Below are 21,278 nucleotides of genomic sequence, written 5' to 3' on the forward strand. Positions count from 1 at the left end.
TGTTTGCAACCGTAGTTCCAATAATCAGATTTGTTTACAAATATTAAATATTAGCTAATGTGTTGCTAAGAAGAAAAGTTTGCACGTATTTCTTTTAAATAAATTTGAAATGAAGCCAGTTTTAATAGTTTGTTAAATTTTTAAAATATAGATTTGAAGCGCGTTTGAAGCATGGCGGAAAGTTGGACATTTTGTTAAAGTTTGGCTTTAAAGATATAATAGTTCATCATAAATTTTTAAAACAAATTATGTTATAACTGACATTACAAGAGATCAAATTTTGAATGGATTCACAATTCATTATTTAAATTTATATTTGATATAGCATGCTTATCAAAACAGAAATGCAACTAGATGCAATTGATGAAGTTGATGAATGTGGGGATTTAACAGATGAGAAAGTGAGTTATATTTCCAACAGATAAAAATTGGACAGAACATTTATTGTTCTTGGAAATAAAAGACTTGAGTCAGTTTTATTTTAATGATAGATTAATAATTATCTTACGATGGGAATTTAATTTTGTTATGTTTATGAATTTATGCTTAAAATCGTCTTAAATTTAATCAGAGTTATACTTCATAAAAAATTCCACTAGCAGTTTTTGTGTGAACTTTTAATATTTTGTTCAAAGGGCTATTATTAAATCTTTTTATCTTACAGTCTTATCATTAACATCTTGTAAAGAAATTAAAATGAATGTTAAAAAATATAAGCAAGCAAATATGTTTTAAAAGTATTATAAAAGTCTTTGTGTGATTGAAGAATAAAATATATATAATTAATAATTATCTTGAAATCTGAACCTGTAATGATAATTAGCAATAATTGTGAAGGACATTTTTAAAAAAAATATTTTGTAACCAATTATGTTTGATATTTATTGTTATTTTTTGTTTAATTGTTGATTTTTAATTTGTATTTTTCTTTCATGTTTAGCTTATTATATCAAGCTCTAAAAAACCAGCTATTTACAAACATAAGGCAACTGTTGGTAAGTTATCTATATGTTATTGTAATTTTAGAAACCTTGTTTAAGCAGTAGCATTTGAGGACATTTGTTTGAAAATTAATTTAAAATAAAATTTCATTCATTATAATTTGGTGAGTAATTATTTATAATTAAAAAAATGTCTCAATTTTTTTTAATGCAGAAATTGTATTTCTGAATTGAAATGAGTGGAATCTCTATCATATGTGGTTAAGTCTAAAATTTGCCAATGGTACATAGTTAAGCCAAAAATTTACTAATGGCATTCATTAATACACAATCCTTTTAAAACTGTATACTTTTTGGAACCCTCAATTTTTAAACTTTCTTAATTAAGTTGGCGCAATTGGAATTAGTCAAAACAAAAGTATTTGTGTATAAAACATTATTTATAGGTAAAGAGTAGATATTTATTAAAATATTATGAGCCCATCCACCCTTTCACCAATTTTAATTACATTATTTGAAAACATTGTACAAATGTATAAAACATTATTTAATAAATGTTCTTCGATTCTAATAATTTTGAGGTTCTAGAATATATTTATTACTTACTCTAGAATATATTAATTACTTCTCAGATATATATAATGATATCTCATTATATATATCTCAGATATATATAATGATATCAATTTAAATCCTAAATTATTTCCTAATTTTTATTTTCATTTAGCCCATATTAACTTCATTCTAAAATTTTCTCTTATATCGTGATCCAATTCCTACTTTTTATTTAATTAATTCTACAAGTGTTCTATGAAACTGCTGTCTCAGCATTTTCTCATGTTCTGAGTGAAGGGATAAAAATCCTTAATGTTTACATCATTCTTTTAAAGATATATAAGATTCCCTTTCCTAAATTGATATGTGTCAAAGAAATTCCTATTAAAACCGCATTGTAAAACCACCAAAGGCAAAAATTTCTGTCACTTTTGAACTTTGTTGTGATGCAGAGAGATGTCTTTTGAATATAGCTTCTTGTACATAAATTACGCCATCCAGTATAAAATAAAGCCAAGTTAAGATTTTCAAAAGTTACTTCTTCTTGGCTAAAATATGTTTATATATATATATATAATGTTATTTCTGAAAAGTAGAAGGCAGGTTTGAAGCAGTGAAGAGACAATTTGGATCTTTAATTTTGTTTCATTCCCTCCCGGGAAACAAGCATGATTTATTTACAAGCAAAGACATGGACAAGGCATGCCCACCACAGTGCTGCACAAAAGCAGAAGTAAAAAAGGTCAAAACAAATGATCACTAGTCTTATATAACACGGGATTTCTGGCCACATGTCAATTCAATACATGTTTAGCGATATGTGAATGAGCGAGGATAGAACCTGGGTCCTTGTGGTTCGCAGTCCAGTAACTAAACCAGGGTACAAAAGCATACGCTCGTGTAACGTAGTTGTTAACTGGCTTATATGCTATTCACCACAGTACTCTTCCTCTAGTGAGTCAGAGGTGAGACGAACGATATGGCTGTTGAGTGGTGATGTATTGAGTTATTAGCTGTTGTCCAATGGGCCTGTACCCTATTTGAGTAGAAAGTGTGTGTGAGTGGTTGCTGATGCTGCTGCACCAAGTGAGTCTGGCAACTTTGGGTTGCTGCATCAAGTGAATCTGACAACTTCGGTTGCGGGTAGACGGCGTCACAATAGCTGTATGAAGGTTGAAGGTTCATCGTCTGAGGTCACCAATTTAGCGATATTGGGATATACTAAGGAAGGAACCTGGGTCCTTGTGGTTCGCAGTCCAGTAACTAAACCAGGATACAAAAGCGTACGCTCATGTAGCGTAGTTGTTAACTGGCTTATATGCTATTCACCACATGTGTTGACCTTTGTCAAGGGCAACGAAGGGATCACTTTCATTTGATACGTAGAAGTGATTGTGCAGTAATTTTTATACAGTTTCAGTTGAATTAATTATACAGAAAGTGGAATTGTATCAGGAAATAAGACAATGAAATTACTATGGGCTAAATTAAGATAAAGCTTTGGAAATGAATTTGGTTTAAATTAAGAGTTTAAAGTATTATTACATATATATATATATATAAGAAAATAGGAAAAATTCTTAGAATGTCTATGATCAATCCCGAAATGTCCTTGCATGTAGTTACTGTGAAGTTTCCTGCTGAAAAACAATCCTCAGGCCTTGGATGTCTGGTGTGCATCTTCTTTGTACATAAGACATACAAAACATACCAGTGAGGAAAAAAAAGTATTGTAAAGAATATTGACTTTTGTAGTATTTACAAATAAAATTTGATTTGTAGGTTCAATATCTGCAATTAAAATTTTATATTATGTAGGCATACAATATCTGCAAATCTCCTCTTCTGTAATACAAAAAAAAAAAAAAAAAAAGGCAGAAAAGAAAAGGCATTTTTTAAATCTTATTAAACTGTCATGTGTCTCATTGGGAAGCATTAAACAGTTATTACTATATATAGAAAATAAATTTTTCTTATGTAAGTTTCCACAAAAATTAAAATGATAGAAAAATCCCTTGCTTTTCAAGTAGAACCTCCCTCTTTCTGCCCCATCCCCGCCAACTCCTTATTTGTAATCTGGGAAATTTAATTATCCCAGTAATTAATAAGGAATTATGCTCTACTGGAATAATAATTTTATAGTGATAGTATCTTTGCATTGCAACTCTTATTGTTCCATTCCTGTTAATTAAAAGATATTCTCATGCATTTAAGAAAAAATACAATCTGTTCCCTAAATGTTGAGCTGCTATTGTTCTCCCTAGAGAGTTAAAAATAATTCATTCATCTGATATTTCTCTAAAATATAGCAATTGTTTTTTTTTTTAATATAAATCGGAGTAAAAAGAGATGAACCTCAGACCTCTACCAAAGCTACCAGTTGAAATTTGCAACTCAACAATGATGAGTATTATTTCATAGCAACAACTCTAGATAAATGTATTCGGTGTAGAGAAAATACAATGATTTCAGTATAATGAATGACAAAAGAAAAAAGAAAAGAAAGGTTATATTTGAATTACTTACTAGAATTTCATGGTGTGCAATAAACAAAAAAATTCTGCATTAAAAAATTTTTTTTGTGTGTATTTAGATTTATAAATTTAAAATTGAATTTATGTTTGTGTTATATTATAAAAACAAATTCTTAATTGCTTATTTGTAGCCAGAAGTGACCAAGAATTTTCCATTTTTTAACATAAAAAAATCAAACGTAAATTTTTTCTTCAAAATGATTGATATCTTTAAATTGAAGGCTCAAATTTATTGAAAGCAATCAAAAATACACTTGATCTGAATTCAATCCATTATGAGTTAATTATTTTTTGGATATTTATATACAGAAACAGAAAAAGATTTGTTTTTATATACTTTAGAAGATCCAAAGATTGTTTTTTCTTTATGTTCCTCATACATTAAAAAAAAAAGTAGTTAAATTTGAAAAAAAAAATTGTAAAAATAAATTTGAAAAATAAGTTTTTTGCATTTGGTTTAATTCTAACATTTACTCATATCTGATCAGATTATTGCTTTGACATATGTAGGATTTTTTTAATAACTGTTTTCAAATATTTCTTTCATGTATGCAATCATTTAAAAAATATCTATTTTTTCTGCTATACTTTTTTCAAATAATCAAAGAATTAAAGGGTGAATTTAAGTAATTGTAAAATTCTGGTTTTAGACATTTTCAAGAATTTTACATATTGTTTTGGTACATAAATTTACATGCTATTTAAATAATGATGTAAAATTTTATTCTTTTAAATTCTTAGTCATTCTTAAATTCTCAGTTTTGGGCAAGGCAAATTTATTATTACTTTTATCATTATATGTCATTATTTCTACACTCTAGTAATTATAGATTAATTTTTTTTTTTCCAGATGTTACACAAGCAAAAAAAGAAATTGAAATTGCTCGAGAAGAGTGGGATCAAATAGGGTCTATTGATTATGGTAGGAATTAATTCCTTTTAGCATTAATAGATTTCAAAAATTAGTATTTTGTTATTTACTCTGAATGTAGTGTTTTTAAGCTAATTGCTTTGTTTTTAATTCATTAGTTTCTACATCTGTCATAGCTCAAACTTCTCTCATCTCTTCTGATGAAGTATTGAACTATTTCCGACAAAAGGATATGAAGCAATATTTGGTATAATGTGATTTTTTGCAAACTTTCCAGTATTATTATATATATATATATATATTAATCTTAAATTTTTATCTATGCAACCTGTAGCAATTTTGAGACATTAATTTTTTTTTTTTTTTTGCATAAATAGCTAATTAGGAGATTTGAGTATAAAAACAGAAGTCAAGAAAATGAAAATTAATGAAAAAATATAATTTTTTTACATGATGTATAGTTTTCTTTTCTTTCAATAAGCAAAATTATCTTCATTTAATCCAATTTATATTTAATTAAATAAGGATAAAAGATGTATTTCTCACAGAAACTACAAAAATTTGAAAGTAAATGTGTTTTAACTTTTAAATTGATACTGAATAATTTACTCCTGAAAGCAGTGTGGTATATATACAATACTATAGATAATACTATCTATATCAATAATAAAGGAAAATATGTGCCAATGTAGATTTTGGCACTCTACAAGCCAAAACATTTAACCTTAAGTTACCAAGTTTGGCACAATTGTACTTTGGAATGCATTTTATTTATTTAGACCATATTTTTAAGCTATTAGTAGTTGTTAGTTTTATGAATCGTGGTATATATACAATACTATAGATAATACTATCTATATCAATAATAAATTAAAATATGTGCCAATGTAGATTTTGGCACTCTACAAGCCAAAACATTTAACCTTAAGTTACCAAGCTTGGCACAATTGTACTTTGGAATGCATTTTATTTATTTAGACCATATTTTTAAGCTATTAGTAGTTGTTAGTTTTATGAATCATAAATAAAACACATAAAAATATGGCAGTATATTATGTCAGTTTTTATTCACCCCATTTTAAAAGGTTTGGTATGAATTGAGAAATTTATATGGTTGAAAAAACTATTTAATATTTCTTAATTTAAAGTAACAATTTTTTCATGTATTTAATATGCAACAAAGTTGGTTTTAATATATTGAAATATTTGCTCTGATGATTCAAATGGAACAAATCTTTAAAACACTTTTTTTTTTTTTTTTTCCTTCTTACATTTTTAGATAAAATATCTTACAAACATTTATACAATTTTTCCTTCCCTCTTTCCTTACACAGAAGTGCATCAAACCAGTAAAACAGAGGAAAGGATTTGAAGCTCTGAAGCACTGGTTTGCTGGACCTCCAAAGCTGCATTCAAATTTGATTGCTGAAAGAGATTTGTTTTTTGCCATTGCTTTATGTAAGCATTGCATTGTAAAAATAATTTAAATAGTTTCTGTTGCCTACGAAAAAATTGAAATTTTGAAGCGCTGTTTAGAATATATATATATATATATATATATATGATCAGATTGGAGGACAAGTACTTTTATCTATATAAATATTTTTTATAATTGAAAATTTTGATTGAAATTGAATTTTTTAAAGCAATTTGTAACTAATTTTTAAAAATATTTTTTCAACTTTGTTTAGATTAATTTTAATATTTTAAACATAATGGAGAAATAGTGAAATAAAACTTTGGCTGAGAGGTTATATAGTTCTTTTTTTTCTAAAATAAATAATAATAATAATAAATTTGATGCTTGAAACCTTTGTGAAAATAATATTTATTTCTGGTGCATCAAAGAAGTGATACTAATAATATATGAGAGGAAACAAACAGGCTTTTATAATAAAGAGTTTTCAGAAATTGAATGAAATCAAAAGAACTGCAAATGTTTTAATAGAAATGCATTAAAAAAAGAGAGAGTTTAAACTTAATTGAAATACAAATTTATGCAATACATCAGTTCTTACTTAGATATTTGATTTGATTTGAGGGTACATATCATGGAATTCTTGAATTCAAGGTTCTTAACCTCTGAACTGGACTGGTAATGGGTATGGTAATTGAGATTATTTAGCAGATGGCTGTGCTATATAAAGGATTTTTTTGACATATTATTGAAGAAAAACTTCATGTAAATAGTTTTATGCAAATAATTTAACCAGACATAAGGGTTATGTCAGTTGATGAAACTTTGATATAATAGAATACATTTAGGCTATAATAAGAAAGTAGAATAGTTTATGAATGAAAAAACTTCTAAAAGAGACAGTAAATGTTTGGTTTTAAAAGTGCACATGAAGATTTAATAAAGTTTTCATACCACCTCTAGTATAATAAAATCAAAGGTTCAAAATGTTGCAAAATTAACTCTACGCATAGTTGTATTTTGAGAATGTATTTTAAAATTTTATCCTACTGACTTGCAAATCCTAGAATTCTTTCAAGACTAAATAAGCAATTATAAACCCAAACTTACTATCATATTTCCAAGAAAAATGCAATTCGGACTTGGAATGAAGTTTATATAATTTAACTATATTCTAAGCAATGACATACATTGATTTTCTTTGTATCCATCAAATGGAGAAAAAAAAAAAAAAAGCTCTTTCAAGTCCTTGTGGTTTTGTTTTGTTATCAAAAATATTCTTAAAACGTTCTTTTCAATTATTTTGGTTCAAGAATTATATATTCTTATTTTTACTATTATATTTTATATAAAAATATGATTAGTTACATTTAAATTCATTGCATTATTATAATATCTTAGCCATTTGCTTCTTTGCTTATATTCTTTGCTTATAATTGTTAAAATTAATGATAATGTGTCACTGTATATTTAAAAAGTAATGAAAAATTTAAATAATCTATATTGTTAATTATCTGTATGGTGAAAAGTCTGATAACCAATAAAGCTGCTTTATTCTGCAGGAAAACATAAAGCAAGATAGCAAAACACAGCTGAAACATACACAAAAACAGCACTTTCAGAAATTAACAGCATACATCTAAACAACCTCATTATCAAACAATTGCAATAGCACAAACCACTCAGTTAGAACTTGCTGGAAATCAACACTCCATAGGGAGAATTCACTCTATTGGCATCCTTTTTAGTTTTTGTATTTTATGTTATAGAGTACAGAATTCCAGATGAAATACATATCTCAAATCTTGATAGAGATATTGCCATAATTCTTGTATATGTGAGAACCTTCATTTTTGTTTCTAAATTTGAGCATCATTGACTTTACATCCAGTTAGCAGCTATTAAAATAACATTCAAAAGATTCTATTCCCTACTATAAGATTAACTACATAAGGAAACAGTATTAGAGATTCATAACAATATTGTGATCTTATTTCAGGCCCTTTTGATTCAAGCGATGAAATACACATGAGAGTCTTGCAGACTTTATATAAAACTTTAACTGGAACTGACAAAGATTGTCCACGTTATGGAAAGCACTGGGAAGAGTTAGGGTTTCAGGGTAAGATTTACATAAAGTATAATTTTTTATTCTTGTATAGAAATTATTTTATGAGTTATCAGAATATTGAAACTTTTTCATAGAATTTGTAGTGATTTTTATTTAGCAAAATATTTTGCTATATTCTTTAAATATATATATATATATATTTCTAATTTAAGTTTTTTTATCTATTAAAATTTCTTGGACTTGTTGGAAATATATTTATTTTGAATTGACACAATTTTATGTTGTGATATTAAATACACTTTTTATGCTTTAAGAAATTGGAACTTTATAAATAGTTGAGATACATTTTATGCAATCCTTAATTGCTCGATCCAAAATGTGTAGAAGATTAATCAAAGAAATTGTTATAATCTTTTACCTAATTGCTTGAAAATAGGACTGAAATATAATTTGATTTGTTGTGTTTTTTTTTTTTAAACTAATTTTTATTAATGATTGAAGATTTAATTTAAAAGACATATTTTTCATTAACTTATTAATGATTTTAGTAAACAGAAATAAAATAAATAAATCTATTTTAGGTGTTGATCCTGGAACAGACTTAAGGGGAGTTGGATTTCTGGGCCTTGTTCATTTGCTATCTATGATCCTTAACCCAACGACTGCAGATCTAGCAAAAGAAATTTTGCAACTTGCAAAGCATGAGCAACAGGTACAATTTCATGTGCTGAATTGGTTTTTCTTTCTTTTTTCATTTCGTTTTTATAATAGACAAAAATATATTTCTAAAGCAGAAATATTTGAAAATTAATTCTCAATTTTAAAATAAATAAATAATGTAAATTGTTTTCATAAATTTTGTCAGATGAATTTTTTCAAACATTTTTACTTATTTTATTGATTATTCATAATTATTATATCCTTATTTAATATCCAAATTACTATTTATATATTTGAAAGATAATTTTCAATGAAGCAACAGAACAATAGAAAAATTTAATTGTTATTATTATTCATATCTTAATATTTAATTTATTAATTTTTTTAAAAATTTATTACAGTGATGAATATCAATAAGTATTTGAAATATGATTATTTAATATTAACAGCAGATGTGTTGTGATTTTCAAATATAATCACTTTTTAAAATTCCAAATTGTATTAAAACCGATTAAATTCTGATAAAAGAGTACAAAATTCATGGAAGTGGGATTAAAATTTTTGTAACGCATTTCAAAATATTTTTTCAAATTCAACTATGTTGCATTCAAGTGAGTAGTTGACAATTTAACTGAATCAATAACTCAATGGTCCTCCTATTTTTGTTTCTTAGCTTTTTAGGCTTTCATGACAGGGCAATGAAACTTTTAGAAGGATATCGTATCATTACACTTAATCAATATATTATAAAAATCTGGCAGTTTCAGGAATTTTTATTGCCAAATTGAGGGTTACTGACCCAGCATGCATCCATTCAGTATCCATTAGAACTCTATGTAAAAATATCTTCTTTACCTTAAAATTAAGTGCAGAAGGTAGCAATTTACTGTTTGGATGTAGTATTTAATCGCATAGTACAGTATTCATTTTTGATTATATCTGTATATATTATAGATATATCCATATATATATATATATATATATATATATATATATGGAAATCTTTAATTCCTAATTGTTTGAATCATTATTTAGTTATAATATGTGTAATACTATTATAAAACTTCATGTAATTGTTTTTCCCCCTAAAATAATAATTGCAGAATGGTGTTTATAATACTTAAATTATTTAGTGATTACATAAATATTTAAAGTAAAGAAAGATAAACTTTTTATATTGTTTTATTGATTTTGACATGTATATTTAAAATGATATTAATTTTAATAGAACTTTCCTTTCTGCACTATGGGTATAAATATTACAAGGATTGTTGTGGAAACTATGAGAGAAGAAGCCTTAAATCGGTAAGTAGTCATAAATTATGCATTGCTTTAATGTAATCATTAATTTGTTACAAATTAATGATTTTAAAAATGCTTGTTTTAATGTAAAAAAGAATTTATTAACATTTATTTTTTCACATTCGAAATTAATAATATATTGTGCATAATATATTGTGTTTATTACTTAGATATGAAAATTGATTATTATGAAATCCTTATTATTTACATTCTTGAAAGTTAAATATTTTAAGCTGAATATATTTCCTTAAGTATTTTAAAATGTCATCACCCTATATATTTAAAAAAAATGCCATTTGCTTATGTACTGGATGTTTCAAAACCGTAAATTAAAGTCTTTAATGGAAAAAGAGAACTTGTATATGAAATATGCATACAGAAAGTAATGAACAGAAACTCTTCCTATTGAAATTAGTTGACATAACAAATACATAATATTATGCAAATAACAGGATATTTATTAACAGCATATAATCCTTTATAGAGATTATATACTGGTTATATCTCTATATATATATATATCCCTTATTAGGCATTATTTACTGTTAACCCTTATTATTCCCTTAACATTTTAAATACAAGTTGACACAGACTTACAAAGCCATTGTGTCTTAAATGCCTATTATGACATGAGTCACATGGCAAGAGAGCCATTACTTTTGTTTATAAAATCTGCTTAACCCCTAAATCTTTTAAGTTATTGGGCAATCCACATGATATGAACCATTCATATTGGTACTTGTTGTGACCAGATATAATTTTACAAAAATGACATTTTTGTCTGTTAACTGTTGCACTGTTAAATTTTGTCTAATAAAGCTACTGCTTTCAGTATTGTCTTTTTATCCCCCCCCCCTTTTTTTTTTCTAAGAGTGGTCTGAGGAGTCATTTTTTTTTTTTACTATGAAGGTCTTTCATATTGATGGCCTGGCAATCTTCTCACTAAGGTTGATTTCTTTTAAAAAACTGTGTATTTTATATGCACTTTCTTGAAGAAATTTTTTAAATTATTCCTTAAAACTCTTATATCTTTATTAAAAATTTAATGCTTTTTTGTTGTGCTTATTTTTGCTCTGTTTATTATATTGTTTGACAACAGATTCTAAAACCCTCCGCACTTTTGCACATGTGTTAGGATGGGTTTAATTCGTCTAAATAGGGGTGAGAGGAAAGATGAAAGGAGGAGATGTTTACATTTAACAATAAAATAAACTTGGATTACTTGCAGATTGAATTAAAATAATATGGTTAGAAACGATTCAATATTCATATGCACATGAAAAAAAAATGAACAAAAAAGTAACTAATAGGGTGAAAATCACGGTCAAAGAATGACGAAGGATTCCGGAAATGTGCTCATTCTTCCACGATTCTCCCCTCAATGAGATAGAATCATTGAAAAGTAGTCATCTCAGAATACTGAAATGAACAGTATGCATGTTTCCCTTAGAAGCAAGAAACTCAACAGTTGCTTTAAAATATTTTTATTTATTTATTCAAGAGCACACTAATAGTCCATTGATGTTCAATACAACCATATCATTATATACAATCGTCCACCACATCTCTAATGCGGACCTAGGTTGAAAATATCCTGCCCATTTGATCTGCATTTGGATTCAAAATACCAACTTCTACTTTGACATTTAGCAACTGAGAAAAAACAATGTTTTAATGTTAACTGATTTATGAAATTGCAGTGTAAACCTGAATAAGTAGCAGAGATTTGCAGATTTTGTTATCTTATTGTTATGTTGACATTGATCAAGTAAAAAGTTATTGCTAATATTTTCTTTTACTTTGTATTCAGCATGGCATCTTTTTCTGTTAGTGGGCCTATTTCTTTCAGTTTGACTTTAGTGATTACTTTTGATTTGAATGTTAGCGAACACTATGGATAGAGAACATTCCATTGCAAAGAATTAAGACTTCTAATGTATATATATATATATATATATATATATATATACAGAGAGAGAGAGAAAGAGAGATTATTTGTTAAGCACTCTGCCAATGTGCATAGTTCTTTCTACTATAATTTTCATTAGTTAATCTATGACAATCAGATCTGAGATATTGTTAAGAAAATACTAACCTCCTATAGATGGAAATATCTTTTAGTAAATAAATAATAGATGATCATTAAATTAATTTAAGTTTCAGATATTGCTATCTTTTTTTCAGAGAGTGCAATCGAAAAATGAACATATTCCAAGTTACTAATGATTTTTATGCTGGAATCTTTCTCCATTTGTTTGTGATCTGGAGAGATCAAAAGAAGACTATTATGGATTCTGGTTATGTGATTAAAGGTAACTATTAGTTTTATTTATAAAGTATTTTAATTCTTTTCATTTGTATGTTGAATTTGAGCTGCCATTTTGAATAGTGCATTGTTTTCACTAGGGTTTATGCAAAAACCGACTTTTTGAAAAAACGGTTTTTGAATTTCCTATTTCCCAAAAAACAGTTTTAGCCAGTTTTCGAACAGGGAGAAATATTTTCTCTAAGTTATTTCATATAACAAAAAATGAAATCAATATCAATGTCAATATATATATATATATATGTGTGTGTGTGTGTGTGTGTGTGTGTGTGTAATGATATTTTAAAACTTAATTTAGTCCTAATTAATTTTCTAAATTTTTTGCCTAATTCAGCCCATGTCAAAATCATTCTAAAATATTCTATTATTTCCTGATCCCATTCCCCTTCTTTATTAAATTAATTCAATTGAAGCTTTGTAAAAAAAATTGCGTCAGGAGTTCCCACGTGCCGAGTGAAGACATAAAGAATCGCTGTTGTAAACAGATTCTTCTAAAGGAACCCTCTGTTTCCCTTGTCAAGGTCGATACGTGTGAAAAATTCCAATCAGAACTGGCACGTGTCAGAAATCTCAAGTTATATAAGACCAGGGTTAATTTATGTTTTTTTTTTACTTCTTGCTTAATCTGTTGATGTGAGCGGACGTGTTTTGTCCACGCCTTCTTGTAAATAAATTGTGCCTTCCCAGGATGGATTAAAGCAAACTTAAAAATGCAAAGTTATTACTTACACAAAATAACGAAAACTTAAACAAAAATTTTGAATAATATTTAAATTGTTTTCACTAATTTTAATTTCTCCTAAGAAAATAGGATTTTAAAAAACACAAAATATCGACTGAACGGTGGCTAAGTCTTATTCTTATTTTGGACATATATTGCTTGAAATTGAAAATACTCGTTCGCCAGCTTCTGAGCTTGGTTTTATAGTTTTCATGGCATCAAATAACAAATCTAAGATTTTTGTTCTTTTATTCGTTGCCTCAAATAATGAAAAGTCAGCTTTCAGTGTCTTTGGATTTGTAACTTTTTCTTCAGGATCTTCAAGAAACTTATGAATTGATTTTTCCATGGCTTCTTTTTAAAAAGCATTATTCTGTGGAGTAGTTTCATCGATTTGCTCTTCATCAGAATTTGGAAATATTCTACACAATATCCTTCCAGATAACTTAATAATTTTGAAACAAGATAAGTTAGTCATACCTTAGACTACCTTTTATTAGTCTAGTATTGACATTTATCACATCAAGCAATATATTTTTACAAATATTGTATTTGAAACAATTATTCTGAATTATATAAGTAAATTTTAATTTAAAATAATTTTTAAATAACTAAAAAAATGACAGGTGGTCTCAAGATAGAAAGAAATTATTACTATTATATAATAGTAAATCTGAAATAAAAGTGATGTGAATATATTAATGATTAATAATTTGTATAAAATAAAGAGAAAATAATTTTTATTTATACACTTTATTATGGACATTTAATGAATGTAATGTTTTAAATATAGTTGACTTCATGCCTAACTATTCTAGTTTATAATACATTCATTCATCTACATATTCTAAAAAGGAAGAAAACAATTCTTGTAGAATTTAGATTCATATTAATTCATAATTATTTAATTGAATTATATTTTCTTCTAAGCATTTTTGAGCAATGAATCAGCAGTGAATAAAATGCAATAAAAATAAGACAGCTTTAAAATATTTAAATAAATTTTTGTCATTTCAGATTTGACTAATACTGCAAAGAAAAATACTTCTGTGATATTCAGAGATTTGTTTTCATATGTGAAGGTATAATGGAGTCTTTCTAAATATTTTTCTTTTTAATATTCATTAAACCATCACATAAATTTTATTGAAATAATGCTGATTGTAATGAAGCAATATTCTTGTTTAAGAAATATATGAATATTTCCTAAAAAGTTTTTCATATTATAGTAGATTTATTCTTTAAAGAAATAATTTACATTGCCATTGTGAAAATAAACCAAAGCAAAAAGTTGTATCTCCAGTAAAAAAACTACTTGAGTAATATTTCTTGCTTGGCTTATTGCAAAGTTTAGGTTTGAATATTTAACTTAAAAATGTGACTTTATTCCATTAATCATTAGATAATCTTTTTGAATTATAAATTTTGCATCATCATATTCAACTACTTTTCATTACCAATTTTTTTGCCTAATTAAATTATCAGTTTTTTTTATTTATGAATTGGCATTTTTATAAAAGTTAAATTAAAAATAACAGAAATTATACTTATATATGGTTTCTATAGTTAATATTATATTGCAAACACAGATTTGCCATTCTTAGTTTTATGTTTTAATAAACAAAACACACAATGTGTTTAGTTGTGAAAAATATTCAAGATGTAAAGCTGTATGAATCATTTGTGAATTTTATTTTTATCTGTGAATTTGCTTATGCAATTTTAATTTCATAGCTAATTTATCCAACATTCATTTTAGGTTGTAAAATAAAAAATAAATATTTTTAATTAATTAATATTTTAAAGTTAAACAAAGCTGGAATTCTTTAGAAACATATGCTATATTTTTGTATGATACATGATTCGCATGTTTTGATAGACAATTTTTTAATTATCGTTTCAACTTATGATTCTGAGACAGATATAGCTACTGTTATAGTTTCTTTTATTGTTATTATGTAATTCTTGATTAATTGAAAATATCATAATTCAGTCATTAATTACTTGTTTGGAATTGGAATTACGCATTGGAATTTTTTTTTAAAAAATTAAATCAGCTTCATTTTGTAGACAGAATTTCTCCAAAAAGCTTTTTAGTCTGTTTCAGTTTTCAATTTCATGAAAGAATAAATGGGTAGATTTTATATAAGTTTAAAAAAATGGCATGAATAAAATTTTAGTTATAAAAAATTGCATGTAAAATTGTAATTAATCACTGTTAAAGAAAGCTTTTTATTTTATATATTATAACTTTATTTTGAATAACTGGTCTGGCTTTTTTTCACATTAAATTTGATTTTTCTGAAATAAAGACATTTATTTCATCTTTTGCTAATCAGACTGAAACGCTTTGGGCACTTTTGATTCTGTTGAAATTTATTCATTGCTAATAGCATCCATTTATAAATGTAATTTGTTTAACATAATTTTAAGAATATTCTTGCTGAATTCATAGCATAGAATATTTGTTAGCTATATATTTTTCTTGATGTGTGTTTTATTTATGATAATCTTCATGATTGAAATAAAGCACATATTTCTTGTGAATTTTATTGCTATCAGCTGCTGGATTGAATTTTTTAACATCTAGCATTGTTTTTATTAATTTTACAATAATTTTTTTACTTAAAAAATGCAATAATCTTGTTAATAAAATGGTTAAGGCTCTCCGGGCATCTGTGAAAAATATTCTACATATTTATATTGTGGCAAGTGATCATTTGCAAAAGGCCTTAATGAAATTTTATAATATGCCTTTTCACCTTGTGCCTTTTGGATTCAATATGAAACTTAGCACAATCAAATCTGTATGTCATTACTGTGAATATTATTATATATGTGCACATTATAAAAAAATGAATAATGATGTGCTCTTTATAAATGTTGGAGCTGAAATTGAAGGATTTGAGTCTAGTATAGATTTGATTTTTACTTTGTGCATCATTACATTAAATTGTTAACTAACTATAAGATGATTGTTTTATTTTAAACTACAGTATTAAGTATAATTTTCTGTTAATTCAGAAAGTTTGTAATGCATTCCTCATCGTAATGGCAGAATATTTCTTGCTTTATTTAATCTTGTCTTTTTTCCCCGTATTGGTTTTAAAATATCTAGTTTCTTAAAAATAGATCAAATGTGAAAGAAAAGGATATTTTATAATTTTTAAAAGCATAAATGTGCAGTTTAAATTCAGTAACATTAAATTGAATCAAATTATGTACTATGATTTGACTCAATATAATTTTACTTATTACATCAGTGAAAGACATTTTAGTCATTTTGTGACCTTGTTAATAAAATAATTTTCAAAATAAAATTGTAACCTTGTTTTTTTTTTTTTTTTTGCAATATTTTTAAAGACTGCTTTAAAAAAAAATTATGAAAGTTTAATCATCAATGTTCATAAAAATTCAACATTGACTAAATTTGTCTCTAAAAAAAGAAAAATAATTATTATTTATTTGTTACTTGATTGATATTATAATTTTTTCTCTATCTACCTCAGAACTTTATTATTCCCAAAAATTAAAATTTAAAAATGGTGGAGACACTTTCCTAACAGAACTAACCAAAATTTTGTGTTAAAAAAATGTAACAATTCAGCAAAATTCACTTTAAATTCATTTTAAGTAATTTTCATTTTAGATTTTAAATATGTCATTATTTGAAGAATTTTTTGGAAATCTCTTGTAAATTTATACCCTCTTTTTAAATATAGAAAAATCATTTAATTTTGAAAATGCATTATCTTTCATTTTTAACAAGTAATAATAAAAATTTAAATTATATTAACATTCTTAAAAGTTTTTCAGAAGAAAAATTCTTATGTTTTTGTGGATTATTTGAACATTTGGAAAACAACTACATAAGGTTGTAAATTCATGTTTCAAGTATACATTTGATTCAAATTACAGTAGACTCCCGATTATCCGCGGGCGGGTTATCTGCGGAGCGGATTATCCGCGCCAGTGGCACTAAGTTTTTTTTTTTTTTTTGCTTCCAAGCAAAGAGAAAATGCTTCCAAAGCAAGAAGCAAACGCAAATGACTGATTTCTTCAAAAGGGTATAGTTTTACAGTTATGCTTTTGGAATTACATAATACATTATAGTATTAAAACAGTACATATGTATTCATTTTTCTGTGCATCGTTGACGCCTCTGGTAAGTACAAAGCACTTTTCTGTTTTCATTAACAAAATGCATTTTAAGTGAGTTTTGAGTGATATACTAAAATAGTAAGCGTTAGTTAAACATTTCCTGCTGTTTATTTTACGTTTTATTGTACATAAAACGATTTTTCAAAGTTGGAATGACTGTTTTCTCTTTTGCTATACCCGTTTTTAGCTTTTTTCGGATTATCCGCGGTTTTTGTTATCCGTGGCGGCCGCGCCACCCAATTCCGCGGATAATCGGGGGTTAATTAGCCAGATTATGCCCAGAGATGATAGTACACTACTTCTGAATTACATTTGTATGAATTATTAATATTATTAACAGGATTTTCTTTCTGTTTATCAATATCTGTGACCTATGTTATATGAAGTCTTCGGATTATAAACATAATAATACAGAAACTGTTTGGTTATATGATCAAGATTTTATTTCTATATTGTTAAATAAATTTTATATCATTATAGTAAAGGAGCTTATTAATTTAGGATGCACAGTGAAATAGCAATAATTACTGCAATTACTATATATATATATATATACAATAATTACTGTATATACATATAATTGTATAATTTTAACAGAACATCTTCAAATGATATTATTTCTTTATACAACGTTTAAAATTTGTTTCAAGCATGCTTATATATATAGAAACATCTTTATACTATTATAAAGCACATAAAATTGTATATACATTTTTAATGTACTCTTAAATATTCGTTGATTTTTCTTCATTATTCTGTGTATGCCATTTGTTATATATATATATATAAAGTATTAAGGAATAAATCATTTCACATAGCAATTTCTAAATATATGCACATTTAATTTGTGTTTTGGCTGAATACTTTATTACTATTATTTTTCTAAATCAAAGTAAATTTTATTTTTAATAATAAGTAAGTATTAATAATGATTCGTATATGTTTTTGTATCATTAATGTTTTGAAAATATTATTGTTATTTAAAATAATTTGTGGTCTTGAGTAAAATATTCTTAGTACTTGAATAGTTTCCAAAAAACTATTGAATATATTTAATATTTCTTATTAAGGAGAACAAATATTGTTAATAAAAATAATTTCGTCTTTTAAAATATAATTTTTTTCATACAAATTCTTTCATGAATTTGTGTATGCAAGGAGGATTTTTTCTCCTTATTTTTTAATAATCTTATGACAATCATTAACCTTTTGGTGATATCTTTATTAAAATAATTTTCATCTGGAATAGATTTACTTTGTCATTGAACAATGTTGCCTGTGAAAGCACTAGATAGTGCCTCAAATGGAACTGTAAATTAAATTTGGACTCTTCCTTTGTAGCAACACAAAATTACGAACATATATTATGACAAATGTACTCGAAGGATTAATATTAAAATACAAAATTACAGTATTTAATATCTTTTATTGCTTCTATGTTATTATCTTGAACAGCTTAAATACATTTTAAAAACATGTTAATTTTTATGAAAATATTAAATTATCTGAATGTACATTTAGAAAAAATCAAATGATGCATATAAATAAACCACTGAAGAAAAATGAAATAATTCTTATAATTTAATACTCATGCAAGTATGTATGTATCTCATACATTCTAAAAAAATATGCAGTTGTGTTTTAGTGTCTATGAACAACTATGTTGTTGGTACACATAAATGTTTGTTCTTATATATATATGACAGTAAAAGTATTCTTTTGCATTTCAAATTAAAATTTTATCAAAATAGCTGAAAATATGAGGAGCCTCACAGATGTCTTTTTAAAATTTAGGAACATTTAATTTATTTTTATATTTTAAAGCATTTTAAGTAATATCATTTTTATATTTTAAAGCATTTTAAGTAATATTTTTTTTTAATATTTTAAAGCATTTTGAGCATTATTATTTTTTATATGCTAAACCATTTTGGAAAAGTAAATATGAAATCAAATCTCGGCATATTTTACTTTCATGAATCAGTACAAGTTTTTTCCCCTCTTTATTTTCACTTTAAGATATCTCTTTTTTCTTCCCTGTTCTCAAGAATCGCATATTCAAAAAAATTTATTATTTACCTTGTATCAAATATAATTTACATATTAATTAGAAATTTTATATTACTTTCTGTTGAACTAAGTTGATTTCATATGCATTTCAGACATTTTTATTTTTTACATAGCTTTGAAATATGATCATTGCATAAAATAACTGCTTTCAATGTATAATTATTTATCTTATTTTTAGAATATTTAAGTATAAAGGACTAATCTAATTGCAACTCTATAGATTCTGCCTCATTTTTAAAGCCTATTTCAAGAACAATGGAAAAAAAATTGTGTAGGAATTGAACAGCATTTTTAGAACATTAGGAATTTTAATTATGAAGTAAAAGGATAACTTTTTAAACATAAAGTTAATAAATATATATAAATGAGAAACCAACATTAATTTTGATAAATTAAAAAAAGTTATTTCCTTATCATTGTGCAAATTTCAGAAATTGTGTTGTGAATAAAGTAATATTTTTTGTACTTTTCTGTTTTCAAAATTTAAATTATTTTTTGTAATATTCAATTATTTGTTTTTTATCAGTTACATCAGATGTATGTTTATAATTTATTGACAGTATTATTCTAAATATATATGTATATGTATCAGGGTTGTGCATTTCATTAAAGATATTGTAAAGAAGATATTTACATTAACAAGTTTTTTTCATTTAAATATGTTTAATCTTTCTATAAATAATATTTGAAGTTTTGTTTTTCTGAGTTATTATGAAAGAATAATTTTAGTTGCGATTTAGTAAAATTTTCTATCTAGTCTATATAAGTGCCATAAATTTTACATTTTGACATACATGCATTAAGATGTATATTAAATGTACATCAATTCAATTGCAGATATTATTGTTAAATTCGAATATATATCTATATATCACTGTGTGAAGTCCTGATTATCTTTTTTTAGATGTTCTGATAATTATTAAATTGAAATTTATTGATATTACTTATTTTGTTACATTCTTATTTTCTTTTTGTATTCTATTGCTCAATTTTTGGTGTTTCTTTGTGCTTGTGTGAATGTACAAGTTTTCCATAATTAATAAATTGATGTTAACTTTTAAATAACATGTTTGAATTTTTTTAAAAAACACTCTGGCATCATATTTGTACTTATAAGTGTAACATCTTTCAGTATCCATCAATTCCACTTATATAACTAAGTTCTTAGAAATAAGCTGTAAGATTAATAAGGAATTTGTAGCGTATTAAGGTATTCTTAAGAGAGAATAATGTTTCAATTTTAGATAGTTATAGTGACAGATTTCCAACTAGATAAAGGTCTAAAGCCTTTAGGCTTAAAAGAACTCAGACAAATTGATAAATGTTATTAGCCAAATGGCCGAATAAATAAATTTGTAAACACTGCAAATCCTATGAATTATTTGATTATTGGTAATGATTATATCTTACATAACAGATTCTGTAAAATAATTTTTAATGTTATAGTTATAAAAAAAGAAATCATTTGACTGATGATTATGGTCAATCTTTCAAGAATTTTATTTACTTTATTTATAATTAATCATGAGAAAATGATTAAATAAGTAAATAAATTATGACTAACTATGAAAATAAAAACTATTGAATTGATGAAATAGTTTATCTTATTTTAAATTTCTTGCAGCAATAATAATAAAAATTGAGAAAGA

At 25.4% G+C, this 21,278-nt stretch overlaps 1 protein-coding gene across 1 annotated transcript; it reads left to right on the forward strand.

Annotated features, from left to right (window-relative positions):
- Nucleotides 1-43: 43 nt before the first annotated feature.
- On the forward strand, nt 44-14,892 carry LOC129966614 (ELMO domain-containing protein 3-like). The gene is made up of 10 exons (XM_056081113.1): nt 44-401; nt 941-995; nt 4,881-4,952; nt 5,060-5,148; nt 6,236-6,359; nt 8,318-8,440; nt 8,971-9,101; nt 10,278-10,354; nt 12,536-12,663; nt 14,416-14,892. Exons 1-10 carry the CDS (start codon nt 327-329, stop codon nt 14,484-14,486), a joined length of 945 nt encoding a protein of 314 aa, XP_055937088.1. The 5' UTR covers nt 44-326; the 3' UTR covers nt 14,487-14,892.
- The last annotated feature ends 6,386 nt before the right edge of the window (nt 14,893-21,278 follow it).

The sequence above is a fragment of the Argiope bruennichi genome, chromosome 4 (assembly GCF_947563725.1).
Source record: "Argiope bruennichi chromosome 4, qqArgBrue1.1, whole genome shotgun sequence".
Lineage (NCBI taxonomy): Eukaryota > Metazoa > Arthropoda > Arachnida > Araneae > Araneidae > Argiope > Argiope bruennichi.

What these genes read in the sequence shown, in the direction of transcription:
- LOC129966614 (XM_056081113.1), top strand. Translation starts at nt 327, where the DNA reads ATGCTTATCAAAACAGAAATGCAACTAGATGCAATTGATGAAGTTGAT. An exon ending in GGGATTTAACAGATGAGAAA is followed by an intron (nt 402 to 940) that starts GTGAGTTATATT and finishes TTTCATGTTTAG; the next exon opens with CTTATTATATCAAGCTCTAA. An exon ending in GGAAGAGTTAGGGTTTCAGG is followed by an intron (nt 8,441 to 8,970) that starts GTAAGATTTACA and finishes AATCTATTTTAG; the next exon opens with GTGTTGATCCTGGAACAGAC.